Source organism: Xenia sp. Carnegie-2017, unplaced genomic scaffold, assembly GCF_021976095.1.
Source record: "Xenia sp. Carnegie-2017 unplaced genomic scaffold, XeniaSp_v1 HiC_scaffold_19, whole genome shotgun sequence".
NCBI lineage: Eukaryota > Metazoa > Cnidaria > Anthozoa > Malacalcyonacea > Xeniidae > Xenia > Xenia sp. Carnegie-2017.
In genome coordinates, this window is record NW_025813481.1 from 805,118 (window position 1) to 824,104 (window position 18,987).

The 18,987-nt window shown below is 34.1% G+C and overlaps 2 protein-coding genes and 1 long non-coding RNA gene across 4 annotated transcripts; 1 reads left to right on the forward strand and 2 right to left on the reverse strand.

The window, feature by feature from the left end:
• Positions 1 to 6: 6 nt before the first annotated feature.
• LOC124439167 (serine O-succinyltransferase-like) lies at positions 7 to 10,409 on the forward strand. The gene is given in 14 exon segments (XM_046989402.1): positions 7 to 247; positions 1,042 to 1,261; positions 1,916 to 2,028; positions 2,624 to 2,657; positions 3,063 to 3,149; positions 3,868 to 3,947; positions 4,530 to 4,679; positions 5,252 to 5,396; positions 5,849 to 5,902; positions 6,679 to 6,756; positions 8,121 to 8,154; positions 8,157 to 8,195; positions 8,949 to 9,040; positions 10,046 to 10,409. Coding segments are annotated over 14 exon segments (1,332 nt in total). The 5' UTR covers positions 7 to 92; the 3' UTR covers positions 10,097 to 10,409.
• Positions 1,101 to 2,190, reverse strand: LOC124439175. Its single transcript, XR_006946295.1, has 3 exons — positions 2,110 to 2,190; positions 1,704 to 1,793; positions 1,101 to 1,186 (listed from the first exon to the last, which is right to left on the reverse strand). It is a non-coding gene; the product is annotated as an uncharacterized LOC124439175 (long non-coding RNA).
• Positions 10,410 to 13,257: 2,848 nt separating the features above from the next.
• On the reverse strand, positions 13,258 to 18,699 carry LOC124439169 (autophagy protein 5-like). 2 transcript variants are annotated; one of them, XM_046989404.1, is made up of 8 exons: positions 18,438 to 18,699; positions 18,034 to 18,164; positions 17,538 to 17,616; positions 17,373 to 17,450; positions 17,216 to 17,300; positions 16,198 to 16,289; positions 15,062 to 15,110; positions 13,258 to 13,720 (listed from the first exon to the last, which is right to left on the reverse strand). In XM_046989404.1, the coding sequence occupies exons 1-8, from the start codon at positions 18,546 to 18,548 to the stop codon at positions 13,521 to 13,523; spliced, it is 825 nt and encodes a 274-aa protein (XP_046845360.1). In that variant the 5' UTR covers positions 18,549 to 18,699; the 3' UTR covers positions 13,258 to 13,520. The 2 variants fall into 2 exon arrangements, with proteins under 2 accessions (XP_046845360.1, XP_046845362.1); XM_046989406.1 differs by lacking the exon at positions 13,258 to 13,720 and adding an exon at positions 13,808 to 13,882.
• Between the last annotated feature and the right edge of the window lie 288 nt (positions 18,700 to 18,987).

An 18,987-nucleotide genomic window follows, 5' to 3' on the forward strand; every position in this document is an offset into this window, starting at 1 on the left:
ATGACTGAATTTATGAATAATGTAAATTTCTCAAATTGGATTGTAATTTCACAGTTCACTACATTGTAATGGTGAACAAACCATTGTAAGTTATGCGTTCCGTGCAATTTTCGCCCACTTTTTGTTGCAGCATTTTCAAGTATCTGAAAAACGAATCCATCTGCAAATTACGGCACAAAGGATTCAAAGGGTACAATTGTATTGGCAGAATCTCGCAACGCAGTCGAAGAATAACTACATCAATTCGGTAGGATGTAATATTATTATTTATTGGCGTTCATGCATTACTTTTGTACATGTATTTTTGCTTTTTTGATTAATTCGTGACGAAGGTTGTAATTTAATGACTCTTTCTCATTATTTATTTGTACGAAGTAATATAAAATTTACTTAAATGGAAATTTGTTTTTAGTGCTGGGCTCTTTACACACATTGGTGAATTCAAAGCCTAAATGTGAATTTTGTTTTGCAAATACTTGTAGGAAGCATTTTTTCCCTTGCAACCCAACATGTAAATTACCTGATGCTAGGTAGGGAAATGGCAGAATTCAGGGTGCAAAGTTCATCTTCCACTCCTTAGTATAATTGTCCCACTTTGCTGGATGACCAAAGTCTTGTCAGTTGTTAAAGTTTACTAGTCAAATGAAGCATGTCAACTTCATAACATGTCACCTAGGTTATGCGTTCATGTTTGATAGAGCTTTTACCTTAGGAATGGAAGATGCAAGTTGACTCCTGAATTCTAAATAAATAATAAACTTAAATGAAAAGCCACAAACAAAATTTCCATGATGGAAAATTCTTTTGTATGAAATTTATAAATGTTAAAACTGATTGTAAGAGCTGCCTGTGACTTTAGTATAACTTGTCCATTTGTTGCCCTAGATTGTTACAAATGGACATAATAAGTCCATTACATTAAGACTCTAAAGTTATGACGATTAATGAATCTGTTTGCTGAAAATTTTCTATATTTTTAAGTTTGAAATTGGTCATGTACACCATTTACATCATACTTTACTAATAGAATATTATCTGTAGTTGGTTGAAAGTGGATGATGGACCAGAACCAATGTACGACAAAGTGAATTCAGGATATCAAGTTTTCCGCTCAAACACCAATTTTTCATTTCACCTTGGTGGACAAATTCCTGATCTTGTTTTGGCTTATGAAACATGGGGTGAACTTAATGAAAGAAAAGACAACGTGATTTTATTGTTTACTGGACTTTCACCTTCTTCTCATGCTAGAAGTCACCAGGTAATTGATCAACTTTGGGCACAGGCTTGGACCTAGAGTTGGGGTGGGTGAGCATGGTCCCCTCAAAAATTTTGCTCTGTTTTGAATTTTTGAAATTTTACCGCTAATCCCTTACTTGCACACAACTTTACAGCCCCTTTAATCAAAATTGGTTTGGGTTCCATGCCAGATGCTCAGAATTTTTTTTATGTAACAATATATTTTAGGAGGATATAACTTGTTCAACTTTAACCATACAGTAAGCATTTACATATTCAGCAGTTGGTGATCTAGGAAAAGTCAGATACATTTAATATTACATTTAAATCTAGCTTTATGGACAATACTATTGATAAATTTTTGACTTCAAATTATTTTTCAGAAATTTTTAACCAGCAGAATTATTACTATTACTGTAGTGTTTGAAATGTAAAATGAAGCACATGAATGTATTTTCACTTACACTAGACCTGCCACTCATGTTCACTTCTTAACTTTCATAAAACCATGCAAATATTTCACTGTTGATGGCTGATGTTGTAACGATATCTTTCTAAATAGACCGAGAATTGGAATCATTTGCCAATTACAAATACTGAATCTGCAGGGTAGCTATGCCATTGCTGCTGTTGGTTTTCTTGTTGAAGACCCTTGTCTTTTGTATATTATTTACAGAAGAATACAAATCCTGGATGGTGGGAGGCTTTCATTGGTCCGGGATGTGCTTTAGATACAAACAAGTTTTTCGTTATATGTGTTAATGTCATTGGTGGTTGCTATGGTTCGAGGTACATAACATTTGTTTTGCATTTAATTAAACTCCAAAAGTTTAAATTGTGCGTCAATTTCGACAATGTTTAAGTTCTCACCTGATTTGATTTAAATGTTCTGTAAACCCTGACAGCAGGTGCATCTTTTCCAGACACAAACATTTGATTATTACAATATTCAGCCTAATACAAGTCACTCTGTCTGGGTTGTTCCAACCTTTGACTGTAAAATTTGATCAACTTTTATGCTTATTTCAAATGTGATGCGTTTTCATTTTTTATTTGTATGGTACTTGAGAGGTGGGGCTAGGATGGGATTTAAGAGGTAGGACTGGACTTTGAACTTTCATAATACTGGAGTTCTGGTAGCAAGCTTTTCACTTGCCACATTTGACTTGTCAGTCAATTTGAATAAAAATTAGTAACGTTTAGCTGTATAGTATTGTGAGCTTGAAATTATCGTTTGACATTTTTCACTTATCCAGCATTTATCTATCATGCCATCTTTTTGTCTGTTTATTGTAAATTGATTTTATTGCCATTATTTTATCACTTCTTCAAGTATGTGACGCATCATTCATTTTTACTTATTTTACAATCTTTCCATCAACAGCGGACCTGCCTCCATAAATCCCACTACAGGAAAGGTATGTATAGTTACCGGATTTAAAGTGATCTTGATCACTGATAAAGTCGATCGGGAAAAAAAGCCAATTTCAAACCCAAGATCGTGGTTTTTTGGCTAATAGTTATATGTGAACTTGTTACTTGAATAATTCAAAGCGTAAGCAGTAATAATGTTATCGCGAACAGTCTTGTGTGCTCATTTGGTGTTGTTTGGGATATTTTTTTTGAGCGAGAGACACAATTCAAAGCGTAAGCAGTTATAATGTTATCGCAAAAAGTTCTTGTGTGCTCATTTTGTGTTGTTTGAGGTATCTTTTTTGAGCGAGAGACACAAAATCGCTTTACATGTACACATTACCTGTCATTATTCCGCACATATTTTCACCTTCACACACCAAGGTTGGTTTTTCTTAATCATTCTCTAGCACTATGGGACAACTTTTCCTTGTGTAAGTGTACAAGACATCGTCACGTCCCAGTTCCTTTTACTGGATCATCTTGGAATTGATAAGGTAAGGCAAAATTACCTATTGGTCCTCAGACCTAATGTTTTTGGGGAAAAAGTCACGCAACAAAATGCTACATGGACGTCTTCCCGCCTTGGAAAGATCTGCGCAAATTTTGACTTGTTTATCGTGTAACTTTGTATGTGAGTATTATTCCTTATTGACGAAAGAGTTGGCATTTATAACACTTACGAACAAGCGTTTTCCTTTGACAACTTTGTTTACTATTAGGGCTTTTTTACAGTGCAGTAATGCCAGCTTTTCAACAACTTATAAATAATGTAATAGCTTATAAACGTGCTGCACGAGCTACGAGACTTAATGGAACGTGTTTGTTGGCCTTAAATGTCTTCGGATAGCTACTTAGGAAATTTTATTTTTGTCTGACGATGAAACCAAAAACAGAGAAAAACTTTGCACAATATTTAAAAAATGATCAAACGTTTTTCGAGTTTTTTCCCTGTTTTCATTGGTTCTCTTTTGTTCCTATTGTCATTGCTCCCTGTTGCTCTTGCATGTTGTCCCTGCATTGTCATTGCTCCCTTTTGCCCTTGCATGTTGTCCCTGCATTGTCATTGCTCCCTAATGTCCCTCTTTTCCTGCTCTCATAACTACCCATGTCCCTTTTGACATTGCTCCCTGTTGTTCTTGCATGTTGTCCCTGTACTCATTGCTTGTTATTTGTCGCCTTGTTATCCAATACTTTATGTTACTTTCTATTTAGATTCATGCCAGTGTAGGCTCATCGTTGGGTGGCATGTCTTCGCTAATGGCTGCTGCAATGTTTCCTGAAAAAGTGAAACGGTAAAGAAAAACATAAACGCATAACTTGACTTCTGTTGAAAGCCATGGCAGTTTATTAGCTCAGAATACTATCAAACAGAAAGTTATCTCCAGTAATGCTTGTGTATGCGCTATTGATTTGCCACTCGGCCAGTACATGAAGCAGTGACAGTTGTCTGAGTGGTAGTTTGAAGACTTGATCTCTTGCATATAAATCAATGAAGGTGATTCTAATCTCCCAAAGGTTCAGACTGTAGCTTCGTTCAAACTAAGACTATTTTGTTCATGGAAATTCAGTTTTGTAGCTTATTCATAAGCATGAAGCTGTTATGAATTCTGATGTTTAAAATTCTCGCAGTTATGAAATCTGATGTTTACATCGTATGAGGTGAACGCCAAAACTTACACCAAATTATGGGTCTTGTTCTCAAAGTGATTTATGTATCATTAAGGTTTATTTTGTAAGTCTTAATCTCTTATAATTGAGTATATATTAAAGTACTTTAATTTACAGGACCGTGTCCATTTCATCGTGTGCTCGGTCCCATCTTTCCTTCATTGCAATGCATAACTGAGTACATATGAAAGTACTTTAATTTACAGGGCCGTGTCCATTTCATCGTGTGCTCGGTCCCATCCTTCCTCCATTGCGATGCGATACATTCAAAGACAAATATTGATGAGTGATCCCAATTGGAACGACGGATTTTATTATGATGGCCCGTTTCCCATGCTGGGAATGAAAAATGCCAGGTAATTATCGACAGTTTATTGTTTTTTTATTAATTATATCTTGCATCAATGCTGTCTTTTCAGATTCTCGCCTTTCTGTTCGAAGTAAATGTTTTTGAAATTGAATTCGATTCCAATGTGGGTGATTATTGTCGCTCTATGTGTAAGAATTGAGTGTCGAGAATCAGTCTTGTGAGATCCTATTTCTATCCTCTTGAATCCTCTTAAAACAGTCTTGTGAAATCCTATTTCTATCCTTTTGAATTCTTTTAGATCAGTCCCGTAAAATTCTATTTCTATCCTTTTGAATTCTCTTAGATCAGTCCCGTAAAATCCCACTTCTATCCTTTTGAATTCTCTTAGATCAGTCCCGTAAAATCCCATTTCTATCCTTTTGAATTCTCTTAGATCAGTCTCGTGAAATCCCATTTCTATCCTCTTGAATTCTCTTAGATCAGTCGTGTGAAATCTGTTCTATTCTTTTGAATCTTTTAGACCCAATCTCTGAAGTCCCATTTCTATCCAGGACCAATCCTGTTAAATATCATATTTATGCTTTTGTACCACTTGCACCAAGTTGTTTTCATTTTTAGATCGCTTGCTACCATTAGCTATCGTAGTGGCAGTGAATGGGAAGAAAGATTTGGTAGAAAGAAAATAGAGAAGCCTGCAGATGGTTCTAACCCCCCTTGTATTTTTAATGCAGATTTTCTGATCGAAGGCTATCTGGATCACCAAGTTAGTATATACAGGGTGACCCAAAAAGATGCGTGCGCATGAAAATTTCAATTGTGGCTTTAATTTTTGAAGAACTTAAAACTGCCATCACAGCAAAAAGAAGAGCCATCCCGAAAGAGGAGTGTATAAAAGTGATTCAAAACTTTGCCAGACGAGTACAGGTTTGCTTGCAACGAAATGGTGGACATTTGGAACACATCTTGGGAAAGCCATAAATTGACTAAAAATTGACAGAAATAGCCGAAACTCTTGTGAATAGTCTTCCATAAACTGAATGATGTGTGGTTGTAATTTGAAATAAATAGCTTTTTAATTAAAGCCATAATTGAAATTTTCATGGGTACGCATCTTTTTGGGTCACCCTGTAATTGAAAAAAGCCTTATGTTTATGCGGGATTGTTGCTGGAAACAGTTCCCTTTTCATAGAATAAAATGTTTTCTAAAATTTCTAGGGCGAAAGCTTTTGTCTCAAGTATGATCCCAATTCGATGTTGTATATTTCAAAGGTATGTATGTGCAGCAATCTCGTTAGCATCGTTCAACCTTTTCTGGATAAATAGTTTCCAAGATAATGCTATCATCTTTGACCACACGACAATTTCGTGTGGTATGAACTAAAACATAATCCGAAAAAGGACATCTTGTAAACTTAAATTCAAGCTATCAAACAAAACCATTAAAAGTGTAGTATTTCGGTTTTATTTGAAAACCATCATTTTTGTCTGATGATTGTTTGTTTTATTTTATAAGATAATGCTTGTGAACTGACTTTCAATAGTTGAGACTTTATAATACGCGTGTCTTTTTCATTTACGTCTTCAACTCCACACATGTTTTCTATAGTTGTTACAATCTGGGGCCTGTTGCATGAAGCCTGTATAGCGTTGTCAGTCGGATAGCACAAATTTGCAAGTTTGTAAAAAAGGTGTTTGTGTTTGTCTTACAACAAAGAAATCTCGTAATCTTCGAAACAACATTTTTTTTCAGTGATTGCTCAGTTTGAATCTTATATTTTTCGCTTTTTAAAAGGTTTTATAAAAATTTTAAAAAATTGCTATTAAATGGATAACGCTATCCAGGCTTCGTGATATTTAAACTTTATGCTGTGTGAAAACTGTGGCGCTTTTTCATTGAGTTTGAACGTAGCTATGTTTCATGTACATACACTACAATGATCTAGCATGGGAAATTTTCAAAAATAGACAGTAAAATAATTAAATATACATTCAGTATAATTAAAAAAGGTATGTTGGACTTTATGAATGAAATTACTGATTCCTAGGCAATGGACCTTTTTGATTTAGCGGAAGGATATGACTCCTTAGTTGATGGTGTTTCCCGGATAAAATGTTCTGTACTGGTAAGACTGTTTATAAAGCTATCAATTGTAGAAAAGGAGATTTTGGTGTCTTTTGTTTCATTGTTTGTTTGGTTATTGTAGTACAATTCAAGTGGACACATACTATAGCATATTTAGGGTACATTATAATACATCACTGATGTTCATTGTTTGCTTGGTAATTGTAGTACAATTCAAGTCGACACATACTATAGCGTATTTAGGGTACATTATAATACATCACTGATGTTCATTGTTTGCTTGGTAATTGTAGTACAATTCAAGTCGACACATACTATATAATATTTAGGGTACATTATAATACATCACTGATGTTCATTGTTTAATATGTTTACATTTCCAATTCCAATTGGTAGTTTTGTTCTTTAAAAATTTACATCCATTAGTGTTTTTGCCCTGAAGTTAATTTTAGTTCAAAATTGAGCAGCCATAATTTTTCGACGAACGTTGGATCCGTCATCGTACACATACTCGAGAGTTATAATATTAGACGCACTCTTGAAGGAAATGAAGACCCTATGTTTTTCATCTTTCGACTAAACTAAACTGTAAAATGCTACAAATGCTTTACGCCATTGATTTGTCACTCGGTCAATACAGGAAGCGTAGACAATTTATCTCCCGGATGTGTTTAAAATTACTCACAAAAGATATCATGAAAAACTATCCAGGAGGGGAATTACCTCCATTTCCTCCAAAATGACTCACTAGAGATGTCATGAAAAAACTATCCAGGAGGGGAGTTACCTCCATTTCCTCCAAAATGACTCACAAGAGATATCATGTAAAACTATTCAGGAGGGGAGTTACCTCCATTTCCTCCAAAATGACTCACAAGAGATATCATGAAAAACTATCCAGGAGGGGAATTACCTCCATTTCCTCCAAAATGACTCACAAAAGATATCATGAAAAACTATTCAGTAGGGGAGTTACCTCCATTTCCTCCAAAATGACTCACAAAAGATATCATGAAAAACTATCCAGGAGGGAATTACCTCCATTTCCTCCAAAATGACTCACAAAAGATATCATGAAAAACTATCCAGGAGGGAATTACCTACATTTCCTCCAAAATGACTCACAAAGATATCATGAAAACTATCCAGGAGGAGTTACCTCCATTTCCTCCAAAATGACTCACAAGAGATATCATGAAAAACTATTCAGGAGGGGAGTTACCTCCATTTCCTCCAAAATGACTCACAAAAGATATCATGAAAAACTATCCAGGAGGGGAATTACCTACATTTCCTGCTCTGCCAAGTGGTAACTCGATGATGACAACTTTCCAAGTGTTGCTAGTCTCTGCTCCAATTTTATCCAGGCGTATGTAGCTAATTAATGATGTAATCTTGATCTAGGTTATGGGTGTGCAGTCCGACATTCTTTTCCCGTTCACCAACAGAGACAATTAGATGAACTGTTAAAGGAATCAGGTGCAAACGATTGTTTTTTTTCCGATTTCAGCTTGCCTCATGTAGTGACGTTGCACAATGAAACTCTTCTCTACTAAGTATGAATGACTGCGCTTGCCTCATGTAGTGACGTTGCACAATGAAACTCTTCTCTACTAAGTATGAATGACTGCGCTTGCCTTATATGCCTTAAAACATTTACAAGTGACGTTGCACAATGAAACGCTTCTCTACTAAATATGAATGACTGCGGGGATTTTTTTTCTAAATTTCATGTCGGTTTGAATCATCTTTTGTTGAATCATCTTTTTTGTTTTGTAAAAAATATTTTTTGTATTTGTACCACGTTTTTGCTTTGTTTTGTGTGAAGAAAATTCATTTTGTTGATGTACAGCCTTGTCATCCTCAGCTGTAGAATTTAAATTATATACATACAGGCAGTTAAATAGAAATGCTCGATCTTTGTCTAGTAATGTTGGACAGTTATGACCCACATCAAAGATTGGTTTACTTAGCAGACAGCATTTCTATCTGATGCTAAGCTCCAATTGAAGAAAGAGGAGAATTCACTACTTTATAAATAAATATACTATAATTTTTGTTGTGTAACTTTTATTTAATGTTTTAGTAGGTTGTCCCAATGTCTTACACTATTAATCCATTTTTTTCCCAGTGAGCAGTTCTTTTGACCGCCTGTGTATTTTTGTCCTTTGAAATTTCGGCTTTGCTGCTCTGCAGAAACCAACACAAACGAAATAATTATTTTCTTAATAGGAAATGATTCGGTCACATATTATGAACTACCGTCAATATTTGGTCATGATACGTTTCTTCTTGACGTCAACGCTATCGCAGCGGCTATCAAGGTTGGTAAACAAAAATACTATGCAAGAAAATGTTTACTAAAGGTCTAACTTCACTTGCAATTTTCTTTGTTATCCTAAAATGTTATTAACCTTACCAATGAATGAGGAAAAACTTCAAAGACTGCCCATTTTTCTTTTCCTATATTACAGTGATGTCATTATTACTTCGTCAGAAAGGCATATTGTGTTTAGTATGCGTGCGAAAAATGAAACGCCTTGCATTTCTCATAATATACTTCGATTTTTTGCTTGTATGTAATACATGCAATGTGCAGATGAGAAACATGTTACTCGTGTCTTGTCTACACCCCACCCCCACCCCCTTCTCCACTTTTATTGCTCTTTTGACAACTGCATAAAGAGAAAAATGTTCTAAGCAGTCCATTCTTATTTTCCTAAATGACAGTGATTATTTATTTACATTATTTAGTTAACGTCAGATTTTATTTTTATATTTACAATTAACATGTGTTAAAAGGAGAAGCGCTTTATACGACGTTTTGCAAAATGTTTATTTTTCAAATGTATCTAATGCATATGATATGCAAAAAAACACGATGATACTACCAAACTGGCACTCATTATTTCTCTAATGTGGCTTTTAATAGCCTAACGTGGTACACCCATGCTTGTCGTATGGGTGTATGCCTATAAAGTGAATGGTTTGAACCCGGGAGTATCGTCATGCTACAGCTCAAACGAATGCGACGTAAACTAGGGCAAGCTATTCAATATTGCAGTGACGTATGCGAAATTTATAGGTCTATGCGTAGGCTAAGCCTCTAATGACTGTACGTTTTCTTTCGTACGGCAGGTCATTTTCGGTTTATTGGTGTATAAAAAAAGAAATGTTGTTTTGACGTGTTAAACGTTTTGTTTGCTACTTTGGTTTATATATATGTTCACATTGACGAGCTACATTATAATCAAGATAAAGCCTTATAGATCTTGAGACCCAACTTTTTTTATGGTTTTAACTTTTTTTCGTCGTTGTTTTCAATACAGGGTCATCTTGAGACAGATTTGTCGTTCGCTGGAAAGAAATCACGGAACTAAAAGCAGAAATAATTTTTTTAATGACAGGTTTCTTAGAAATGAAAGGTAACGGTCGGCTTGTGTATAATGGTCTATCGGTGAATACTTTATCGGAAATTTTTTCAAGACGCTCTGGCAGTGGCACTTCACAAATTCCACCAAATTTTGGACAATAAAGAACAATTCATTCGCTTTGATTTTATCGAATATGGCAAGTAATTTGTAAAAATCGTGGCGGCGATGCTTTATTGCTAAAATATGAAATAGTTGATGTATAATTATTTATTCTGATTGGTTTGGTGTACATTGAAAATATATTGTTAAATTGAAGTAATTGTTTTTCAACGGTGAGTAATGAGAACTGGAAAAATAGGGATAATAGAGAGCAATGACAATGCAGGGACAACATGCAAGAACAACAACGAGCAATGTCAACAGGGACATGGCTAGTTATGAAAACAGGGACATCAGGGAGTAATGACAATGCTGGGACAACATGCAAGAACAACAGGGAGCAATGACAATGGGAACAAAAGGGAACCAATGAAAACAGGGAAAAAACTCGAAAAACGTTTGATCATTTTTTAAATATTGTGCAAAGTTTTTCTCTGTTTTTGGTTTCATCGTCAGACAAAAATAAAATTTCCTAAGTAGCTATCCGAAGACATTCAAGGCCAACAAAGACATTTCATTCTTTCATTGCGCCATAAAAAAGGTCGCTTGCATTTCTCAACGATCGTTTCAGTCGTGTGAGTCATTTGAGGTCATCCCGGTCGCCTCCGATATGTTCTCATACAGTCGCACGGGTAGTCTGTGAAATTTTTGTACGACTGAAACGACTTGGACGACTATATGAGAACCAGGCTTTACGAAAAAGATGTGCAGCTAATCTTTTTTTGTGTGTTTGCTTAATTTAGAAAGATAATTTAAATTCTTGAACATCTTTTCGAAAAGTGTGCCAAGTTTCCCGGAAACACTTGACATTCGCACATTGTGTTCGCATGCCCCCGGATGGAGAAAATATGGAGAATTCCATTTAACTTAGTCGTGGTTTTCCTGAATTGAAGACATGGAAGAAAACAATTCAAACATTTACAGAACAACTTGTAGAGTTCGTAGCTTATCAGGATATCCTGGGTCCTTATATTTGTAGCCCAAATCAGGTATGTACTCGTCGGCAAAATTGAAAATTTTTGCCTAGAAAAATCTCGCAAAATCAGAAGTGCAACTCCGATTTTGCGGGTGTCACGCGCATGCGTAGCTAACCACTATGTTATACTGCATAAGAGTAAAAGAACGACCGACCGACCTTTCGGGCTTACCACCGATTTTCGTTCATTAATGTCGAACATTTTTCAAATTTCGATGTTTATTATATATTACGTACTATTTGCCGACTATTTTTGTTGCTGCCCACGTGTACTCTCTGCGGACCTACTTTTACATTTAGTGTTATACTAATACGGTCTCACAAAGAGTAGATTGATCTGCGAATCTATCGTAATAGATGTTCTTGTGGACCATTATCATACTGTGTGGCGTTTATTTGTGCTATACCATAAGAAAAGAAATCCCATATCTACGATCGGGTTTCTATAATCAGGCATTACGTCATTCAGGCAGACTATAATTCAGGCATTTTCACAATATTTTACATTTTTTTTCATACAAAGACCTTAATTCATGCATTTTCACAAATTTACACCTTTTATCACAAAGAGTTTAATTCATGCGTTTTGACAAATTTTCTTACTTTTCACACGTAGACTATAATTCATGCATTTTCACAAATTTTACATTTTATCACTCAAAGACTATAATTCATGCATTTTCACAAATTTTACATTTTATCACTCAAAGACTATAATTCATGCATTTTCACAAATTTTTAAAATTTTTTCATACAAAGACTATAATTCGTGCATTTTCACAAATTTTACATTTTATCACTCAAAGACTATAATTCACGCATTTTCACAAATTTTACATTTTATCACTCAAAGACTATAATTTGCATTTTATTTTTTCATACAAAGACTATAATTCGTGCATTTTCACACATTTTCACACAAAGACTATATTTCTGGCATTTTCACAAATTTTCAAACTTTTTCATAGAAAGACTATAACTTACGCATTTTCACAATTTTTACATTTTTTACAAAGACTATAAATCACGCATTTTCACAAATTTTACATTTTATCACTCAAAGACTATAATTCATGCATTTTCAGAAATTTTTAAAATTTTTTCATACAAAGACTATAATTCGTGCATTTTTACACATTTTCACACAAAGACTATAATTCTGGCATTTTCACAAATTTTCAAACTTTTTCATACAAAGACTATAAATCACGCATTTTCAAAAATTTATATATTTTTTACAAAAAGACTTTAATTCATCCATTTTCACAAATTTTCACACTTTTTCACGCAAAGACTATAACTCAGGCATTTTCACAATATTTTACAATTTTCCATACAAAGACTTTAATTCATGCATTTTCACAAATTTACACATTTTATCACAAAAAGAGTTTAATTCATGCGTTTTCACAAATTTACTCATTTTATTACAAAAAGAGTTTAATTTATGCGTTTTTACAAATTTTCTTACTTTTTCACGCATAGGCTATAATTCACGCATTTTCACCAATTTTTACATTTTTTCACGCAAGGTCACGCTAATGCACGCTAAGAATGAACTAAAATACATGGAAAGCTACCTGTAGTAGACAAGCCTAATAATTTCTTGAAACAAAATATTACACCCAGACACGCGTGTGTAGTTCAATCAATTTTCACCCGCGAGAGAATCTCGAAACACACACGCGTGTCTGGTTGTAAGATTTGGCTTCAGTTATTTGCTTCAGGCAGTGTTCCATGTATTTTAGTTCAATGGTTAAAACAGCTCACTAGGACAATATGATTACATGAGTACATTTTGAAATGTCATTAATGTCGTCTCTTATGCAGGATAAATATGTATAAAATTGCCGTTTTCAGCCGCCTAAAGAACTTGAATAACCCTAACACTATCTTTTTCCCAATCCGTTAACCACGATACTTTCAACCAATACTGACTTTTTTGCGCGAGACAGTAAAAGACAGAAACTGGACAATTACATACGCGAAAAAGTAAAAAATACAAATATTTACGACAAGAAAAAAAAACATCTTTTTAACTTACGCTTGTATTTTACTTGTGGAAATGTACAGGAATGGTAAGAAAAAATACTAAAATATTCTACAAAGAAAACCATGCGACGAAGCAAGCCAGCAGCTTGCACTACTACAATGCAAAGTTTTCCAGAAAAATTATTAATTTCTGGAAAATATTAATTTCATTAACTGTCTTTCTAGTGTTTAAACACAAGCATACTTGGATTTTAGGAGTAGGTGAAAAAAAAGCGGGCGGGCTGGTTTACGATAGAAAAAACACTATGTTTCAACATTCTTGCTGAGTACAATGTGAAGGAAGTTATCAGGATAACTAAAATGTTCACTCAACCATTGAAGAGGTGTATCCGTGGGCGGTTCAATACCATGGATAACAATTTTTGCTGACTCGAAATCTTCGTTTGTGGCGAACGTATCCGGTAGTGCCTGCTGCATAAGACTCTTTAAAGTTAACAACTCTCCTGAAACATAGTTGATTTACATGCACATAAGATACTTTAAAGTTAACAACTCTCCTGAAACATAGTTGATTTACATGCACATAAGATACTTTAAAGTTAACAACTCTCCTGAAACACAGTTGATTTACATGCACATAAGACTCTTTAAAGTTAACAACTCTCCTGAAACACAGTTGATTTACATGCATAGAAGATTCTTTAAAGTTAACAACTCTCCTGAAACACAGTTGATTTACATGCATATAAGATTCTTTAAAGTTAACAACTCTCCTGAAACACAGTTGATTTACATGCATAGAAGATTCTTTAAAGTTAACAACTCTCCTGAAACACAGTTGATTTACATGCATATAAGATTCTTTAAAGTTAACAACTCTCCTGAAACATAGTTGATTTACATGCATAGAAGATTCTTTAAAGTTAACAACTCTTCTAAAACATAGTTGATTTACATGCATATATAAGATTCTTTAAAGTTAACAACTCTCCTGAAACATAGTTGATTTACATGCATATATAATTCTTTAAAGTTAACAACTCTCCTGAAACATAGTTGATTTACATGCATATAAGATTCTTTAAAGTCAAAAATTCTCCAACAAAAAATTGATTTACATGCACATAACATACTTTACTCTCATGCAAAATATTTCTCGGTCAAAAACTCTCGTGCAAAATATTTATCAGTGAAAAACTCTCATATAAAATATTTTTGGTCAAAAACTCTTATGCAAAACATTTTCAAATCAAAACCTGAAGTTAAATATGTTCATTTTTATACACATAACACTTACAATAAAAAGATAGATGAGAACAGATCGTTTTTAATAACAAAGCCATTAGCTTTAATTTTGTAAAATTTATCAAATCCCTCTCTCTCTCTTTTAGTCTATAACCTTTGTATCGAGGTACAAACCCACCCCCCTGTCATATCTCTCTCTCTCTTAGTCTAAAATCTTTATATTGAGATACAAACCCACCCCCCTGTCATATCTATTTCTCTCTTTGTTTATACTCTTTATATTAAGATACAAAACCACCCCCCTGTCTTATCTAGTTTTCTCTTTCTCTATAATCTTTATATTGAGATACAAAAACCACCCACCTGTCATATCTCTCTCTTAGTCTATAATCTTCATAATGAGATACAAACCCACCCTCCTGTCATATCTATCTCTCTCTTAGTCTATAATCTTTATAATGAGATACAAACCCACCCCCCTGTCATCTTACTGGCAATATTGCCCGTAATATTACACATAATATTCATCAAAGTCAAAAGCCCTCCCAGTCAACTTCAATAAAAAGTCATACACATTTAAAATTCGTACACAAACAAACCTGCTTCGTTGATAGGTTTCACAAGCTTTTGAATAAACATTTCATCCCCCTAAACAGGAAACAATTTAAGCCTTAATACACCCCACTCAAATTACACCAGAACAACGTACTTCCTACTCCTAGTCATTGCTAAAGCTCCCTAATAGTGTTCATTCTAAGACATAACTACATGTAAACCTTAATACACCCCACTCAAATTACACCAAAACAACGTACTTCCTACTCCTAGTCATTGCTAAAGCTCCCTAATAGTGTTCATTCTAAGACATAACTACATGTAAACCTTAATACACCCCACTCAAATTACACCAGAACAACTCCAGGAGGGTTGTAAGATGTGCATAACTCTCCCTGAACTTAGACATCCAATAGCACATTAATAAAAATATTATTGTGACGTATAGATAACGCCAGACTTATTAATTAGCTTTATCATGCTGACTCGTTGCTATTATATAGTTACATCCTAATTTTAGTAACATTACGTCGTATAGAGTAAATAGCAATTATGCCATAATTATGAAAAGGACGTTACGTCGTACATGTTTGTAAATGAAGATCGTCCAGGTTGGTATAGTCCTGAGAAGGACTGGGTTTTTTTTCATTTTTCTTCATTTACAAACATGTAACGGGTTCAAACCATTTACTTTATTACGTCATACTTTATAATTAGCTTCCAGACTAAATATAAGCAGTGAACAGCCAGGGCAAGGAGTATGATTATTGAAGAACATTGTGTAATACAAAAGATACTGAACGCTCGTGATATTTGGCTATTTGTTGTTGGACATATGGTCGTAAGGATTTTGAGGATGGAGAAGAATTAAAGAAGCAAAGCTATTTATTGTTGTCGTAGACAGATGAGTTTATACTATGCTGTTATTTATTTCTAACAGCTTTCTTTCATTTAATAATAATATAAAAATAGTGGAAGTCTTCGGTTCTTAAATCTTTCTTGTTACGGTGAACGTAACATTATATATGGTACAATGATATTTTACCATGATGCACCCTCCCCTCCCTCCCACCACCACAAATGAATACATCATCTCTTGGTATTAAACACTTTAAATTAGATTGCAATGGTCATTTTCTAAGGTGATATTGAAGGGTTACAACAGTAAACATGCACACACCTGATGAATTCTGAATGGGATATGCCTAAAAAGTTCATCACCAGATCTTTCCATTAGTCTTTTGTTTACACCCCAAAACTGCTCAAATTTGTCTGCAAAAAAGCATTTTGTGCTCATATATAAATTCGCATGTGATTTAAAAACAATTTTATGAAGTATAATAAACAATTATTGGATGAGGTTCGGCATGATATCACAAATTACTTAGAGGCCAATGTTGTCTGCCAAAGGGAAGCTGAGGTCTGAATAATTCTTGATATCATGCGAAAGCCAAATTCAATAATTGTTTTATTATTAACTAACTGAAATATTATTAAAAAATATCAATGTAGAACACTTTAAAAAGCTTCAAAAATTTGAGATGGTTTATTCAATTTCTCTTCCTTTAAATATGTTGTAAATATGTTCAAAGCTAGCTTTGTAGCTTTTTTAGTGTTTTTGCAATATTTTCTTTCAAAAGCTTTTGTGCTATCTTGTAGAAATGGCAGCAAACATCACTATTCAAAAGCTTTTGTGCTATCTTGTAGAAATGGCAGCAAACATCACTATTCAAAAGCTTTTGTGCTATCTTGTAGAAATGGCAGCAAACATCACTATTATTTGATTTTTTTCAAAACCGGCTTTTAATGGCATCAATAATGGTAGCAGTGTGCAAATTAGTTAAAAAAAACGATGTGCAATTTTTTTGACAAAAGTGTCTCTTTAGAGGCATAATCAAATCGATATTACGTTAATTATTATACAGCGCTAATTGCTAAGTTAATATTTTTAAACGTGAACAAATTCATACGATTTTCGACAGTGTTTTTCGTTAAAACCGCTAATTTTTGCACATCGTTTGAAAAAGTGATGTGCAATTGTTTTCATTTTAGCTAAAACTATGTGCAAATTGCACATTGCACACCGTTAATTCGCACACTGAATGGTAGAGACTAATATTTGTGAATATGGCATCATAATTACAGAAGTCAAGAATTAGTTGCAGATAGTTGTTGAAGAAAGAAAAAATAACAATCACCGTTATTAAGACCAAGCCATAATTGTTTGTGATCTTTCTTTTGCATTGAATTGATGATCTGAGACTTGTGTTTCAATGAATCTGCCTTCAAAATAAAATTGCAGTAGGTTTGTGTTTGTTTCATTGATTCAGTACAATGTATCACAATATCACCAACCTCTTTTATAGCGGACATGAAATAGGATTCAACAACCTCTTTGCTTTCACAATGAATTAATTCATCCTCGGGAAAGTCCTAACGCAAACGTACAAATAAAACCTTACACAAAAAACTTGCATTATTGCGAAAAAAAGTTAGTTGTCAAAAATCTATTTTAAAAACCTCAAAATGAACTGTTATGTTCCATGGCAATGCATCATGGGAGCCATACAGGTCAAAGAGTACTCCTATTGGATAGTGCCTACAAAATTCAAAAATAACTTCAGTTTTTTGGATAAATGTCAATTTTTCACACTCAACCTGAGAGAAGGATCATACTTTGCAACCACTTACAAGTATTTAGTTACACAGTACACATTTCAAAGTGGATGGGTATTGGCTGCTACAGTTGAGTGCTCCAACACCACTGTGCTTAGCAGATGTAGGTATTATGAGTTGAAGCAAAACTTTTATCTCATCACAATAAGAATGGCTAAAATCACAACCTCCTTAATCTCAATAAAGAAAAAATTGATGTTTTGGCTAGACTGCAGTTTAGTCGACACCTGAAGCGCTTATATGAGGAGCACTGGCTTGTATTTGCTTAAGATTATAAGGGTTAGGGTTTGGGTCAGCGTCCAAGATGTCTGCTAAACTGCAGTAGTCCCCGTATATTTACCATTTAAGAGATTGTCCATTAAAGTCAAACCAAATACTGCTGGTATCCTTATCGGGTTTGATTGCAGATTGAAAATGTTTTGTGACTTTGTCAGTAACAACAGGAAGATAACTCACTCTTGGAAGCAACAGCTACATCATTAAAAAAAATCTCAGTAAATAGCTTTCTTTTATGACAACACTGACTTAAGAATAATCATATTGTTCGTTGAGTAGACCAAACTTGAGTGAATGTCTGAACGGTAAACCAAAACTAGTTTAGTCCCACGATATGGTTATAACTATTGGTATAATACATTCACTCCTACATTTCGTGACAGCACAATAGTCATAAAACATTTAAAATGGACGACAAATTTCTTTAAAGCAAACATTTACTCTTAAACAACCAAGACTAAAACTTACATAGAATGGTTCGGGCTGCTCAAGAGTAAACACTTCGTCGGAGTTTAGAGAAAAACATACTGGTATCCGACCATCCCAGAGGATTCGCAAAACTTCTCGGTCGTCCGCCATTTTAAAATCACGAGTTCGTTATACCATCGTAAAAACACGATATTAATATTTTCAAACAATAGTACTTCAAAAGGAAGTAAGACTTTTTGAAGATAAAAAAGAAATATAAACTTGAAATCACGAGTATAATTGTCTTCTATGGGAAAGATTCAGGGTGCGTCTGCGATGCGCTATGGTCAGTGTAGTGGATCATAAATTCATAATTGATAATCATTGATAATCTTTGAAAACCCCAAGCACCTTTAATGATAATAATCATTGATAATCTTTGTAAACCCCAAACATCTTTAATGATAATAATCATTGATATGTACATTGGTTTTCCCCTTATTGGCATAAAGTGGCTTTTCCTATGAAAAATTTGGAGATTTGTGTCATTAATACACATTTCGAATTTTCGATGACCCAAGAACAAAATATTTTTACAAAACACCAAAAA

Bases quoted from the DNA above. Each gene is read 5' to 3' on its own strand.
- LOC124439169 (XM_046989404.1), bottom strand. From the start codon at position 18,548: ATGGCGGACGACCGAGAAGTTTTGCGAATCCTCTGGGATGGTCGGATA. The intron at 17,617-18,033 runs GTAAATATACGG...TGAATTTTGTAG, and splicing joins AATGGACAATCTCTTAAATG to GCACTATCCAATAGGAGTAC. The intron at 16,290-17,215 runs GTGATTGTTATT...GCTTTTTTGCAG, and splicing joins ATGGCTTGGTCTTAATAACG to ACAAATTTGAGCAGTTTTGG.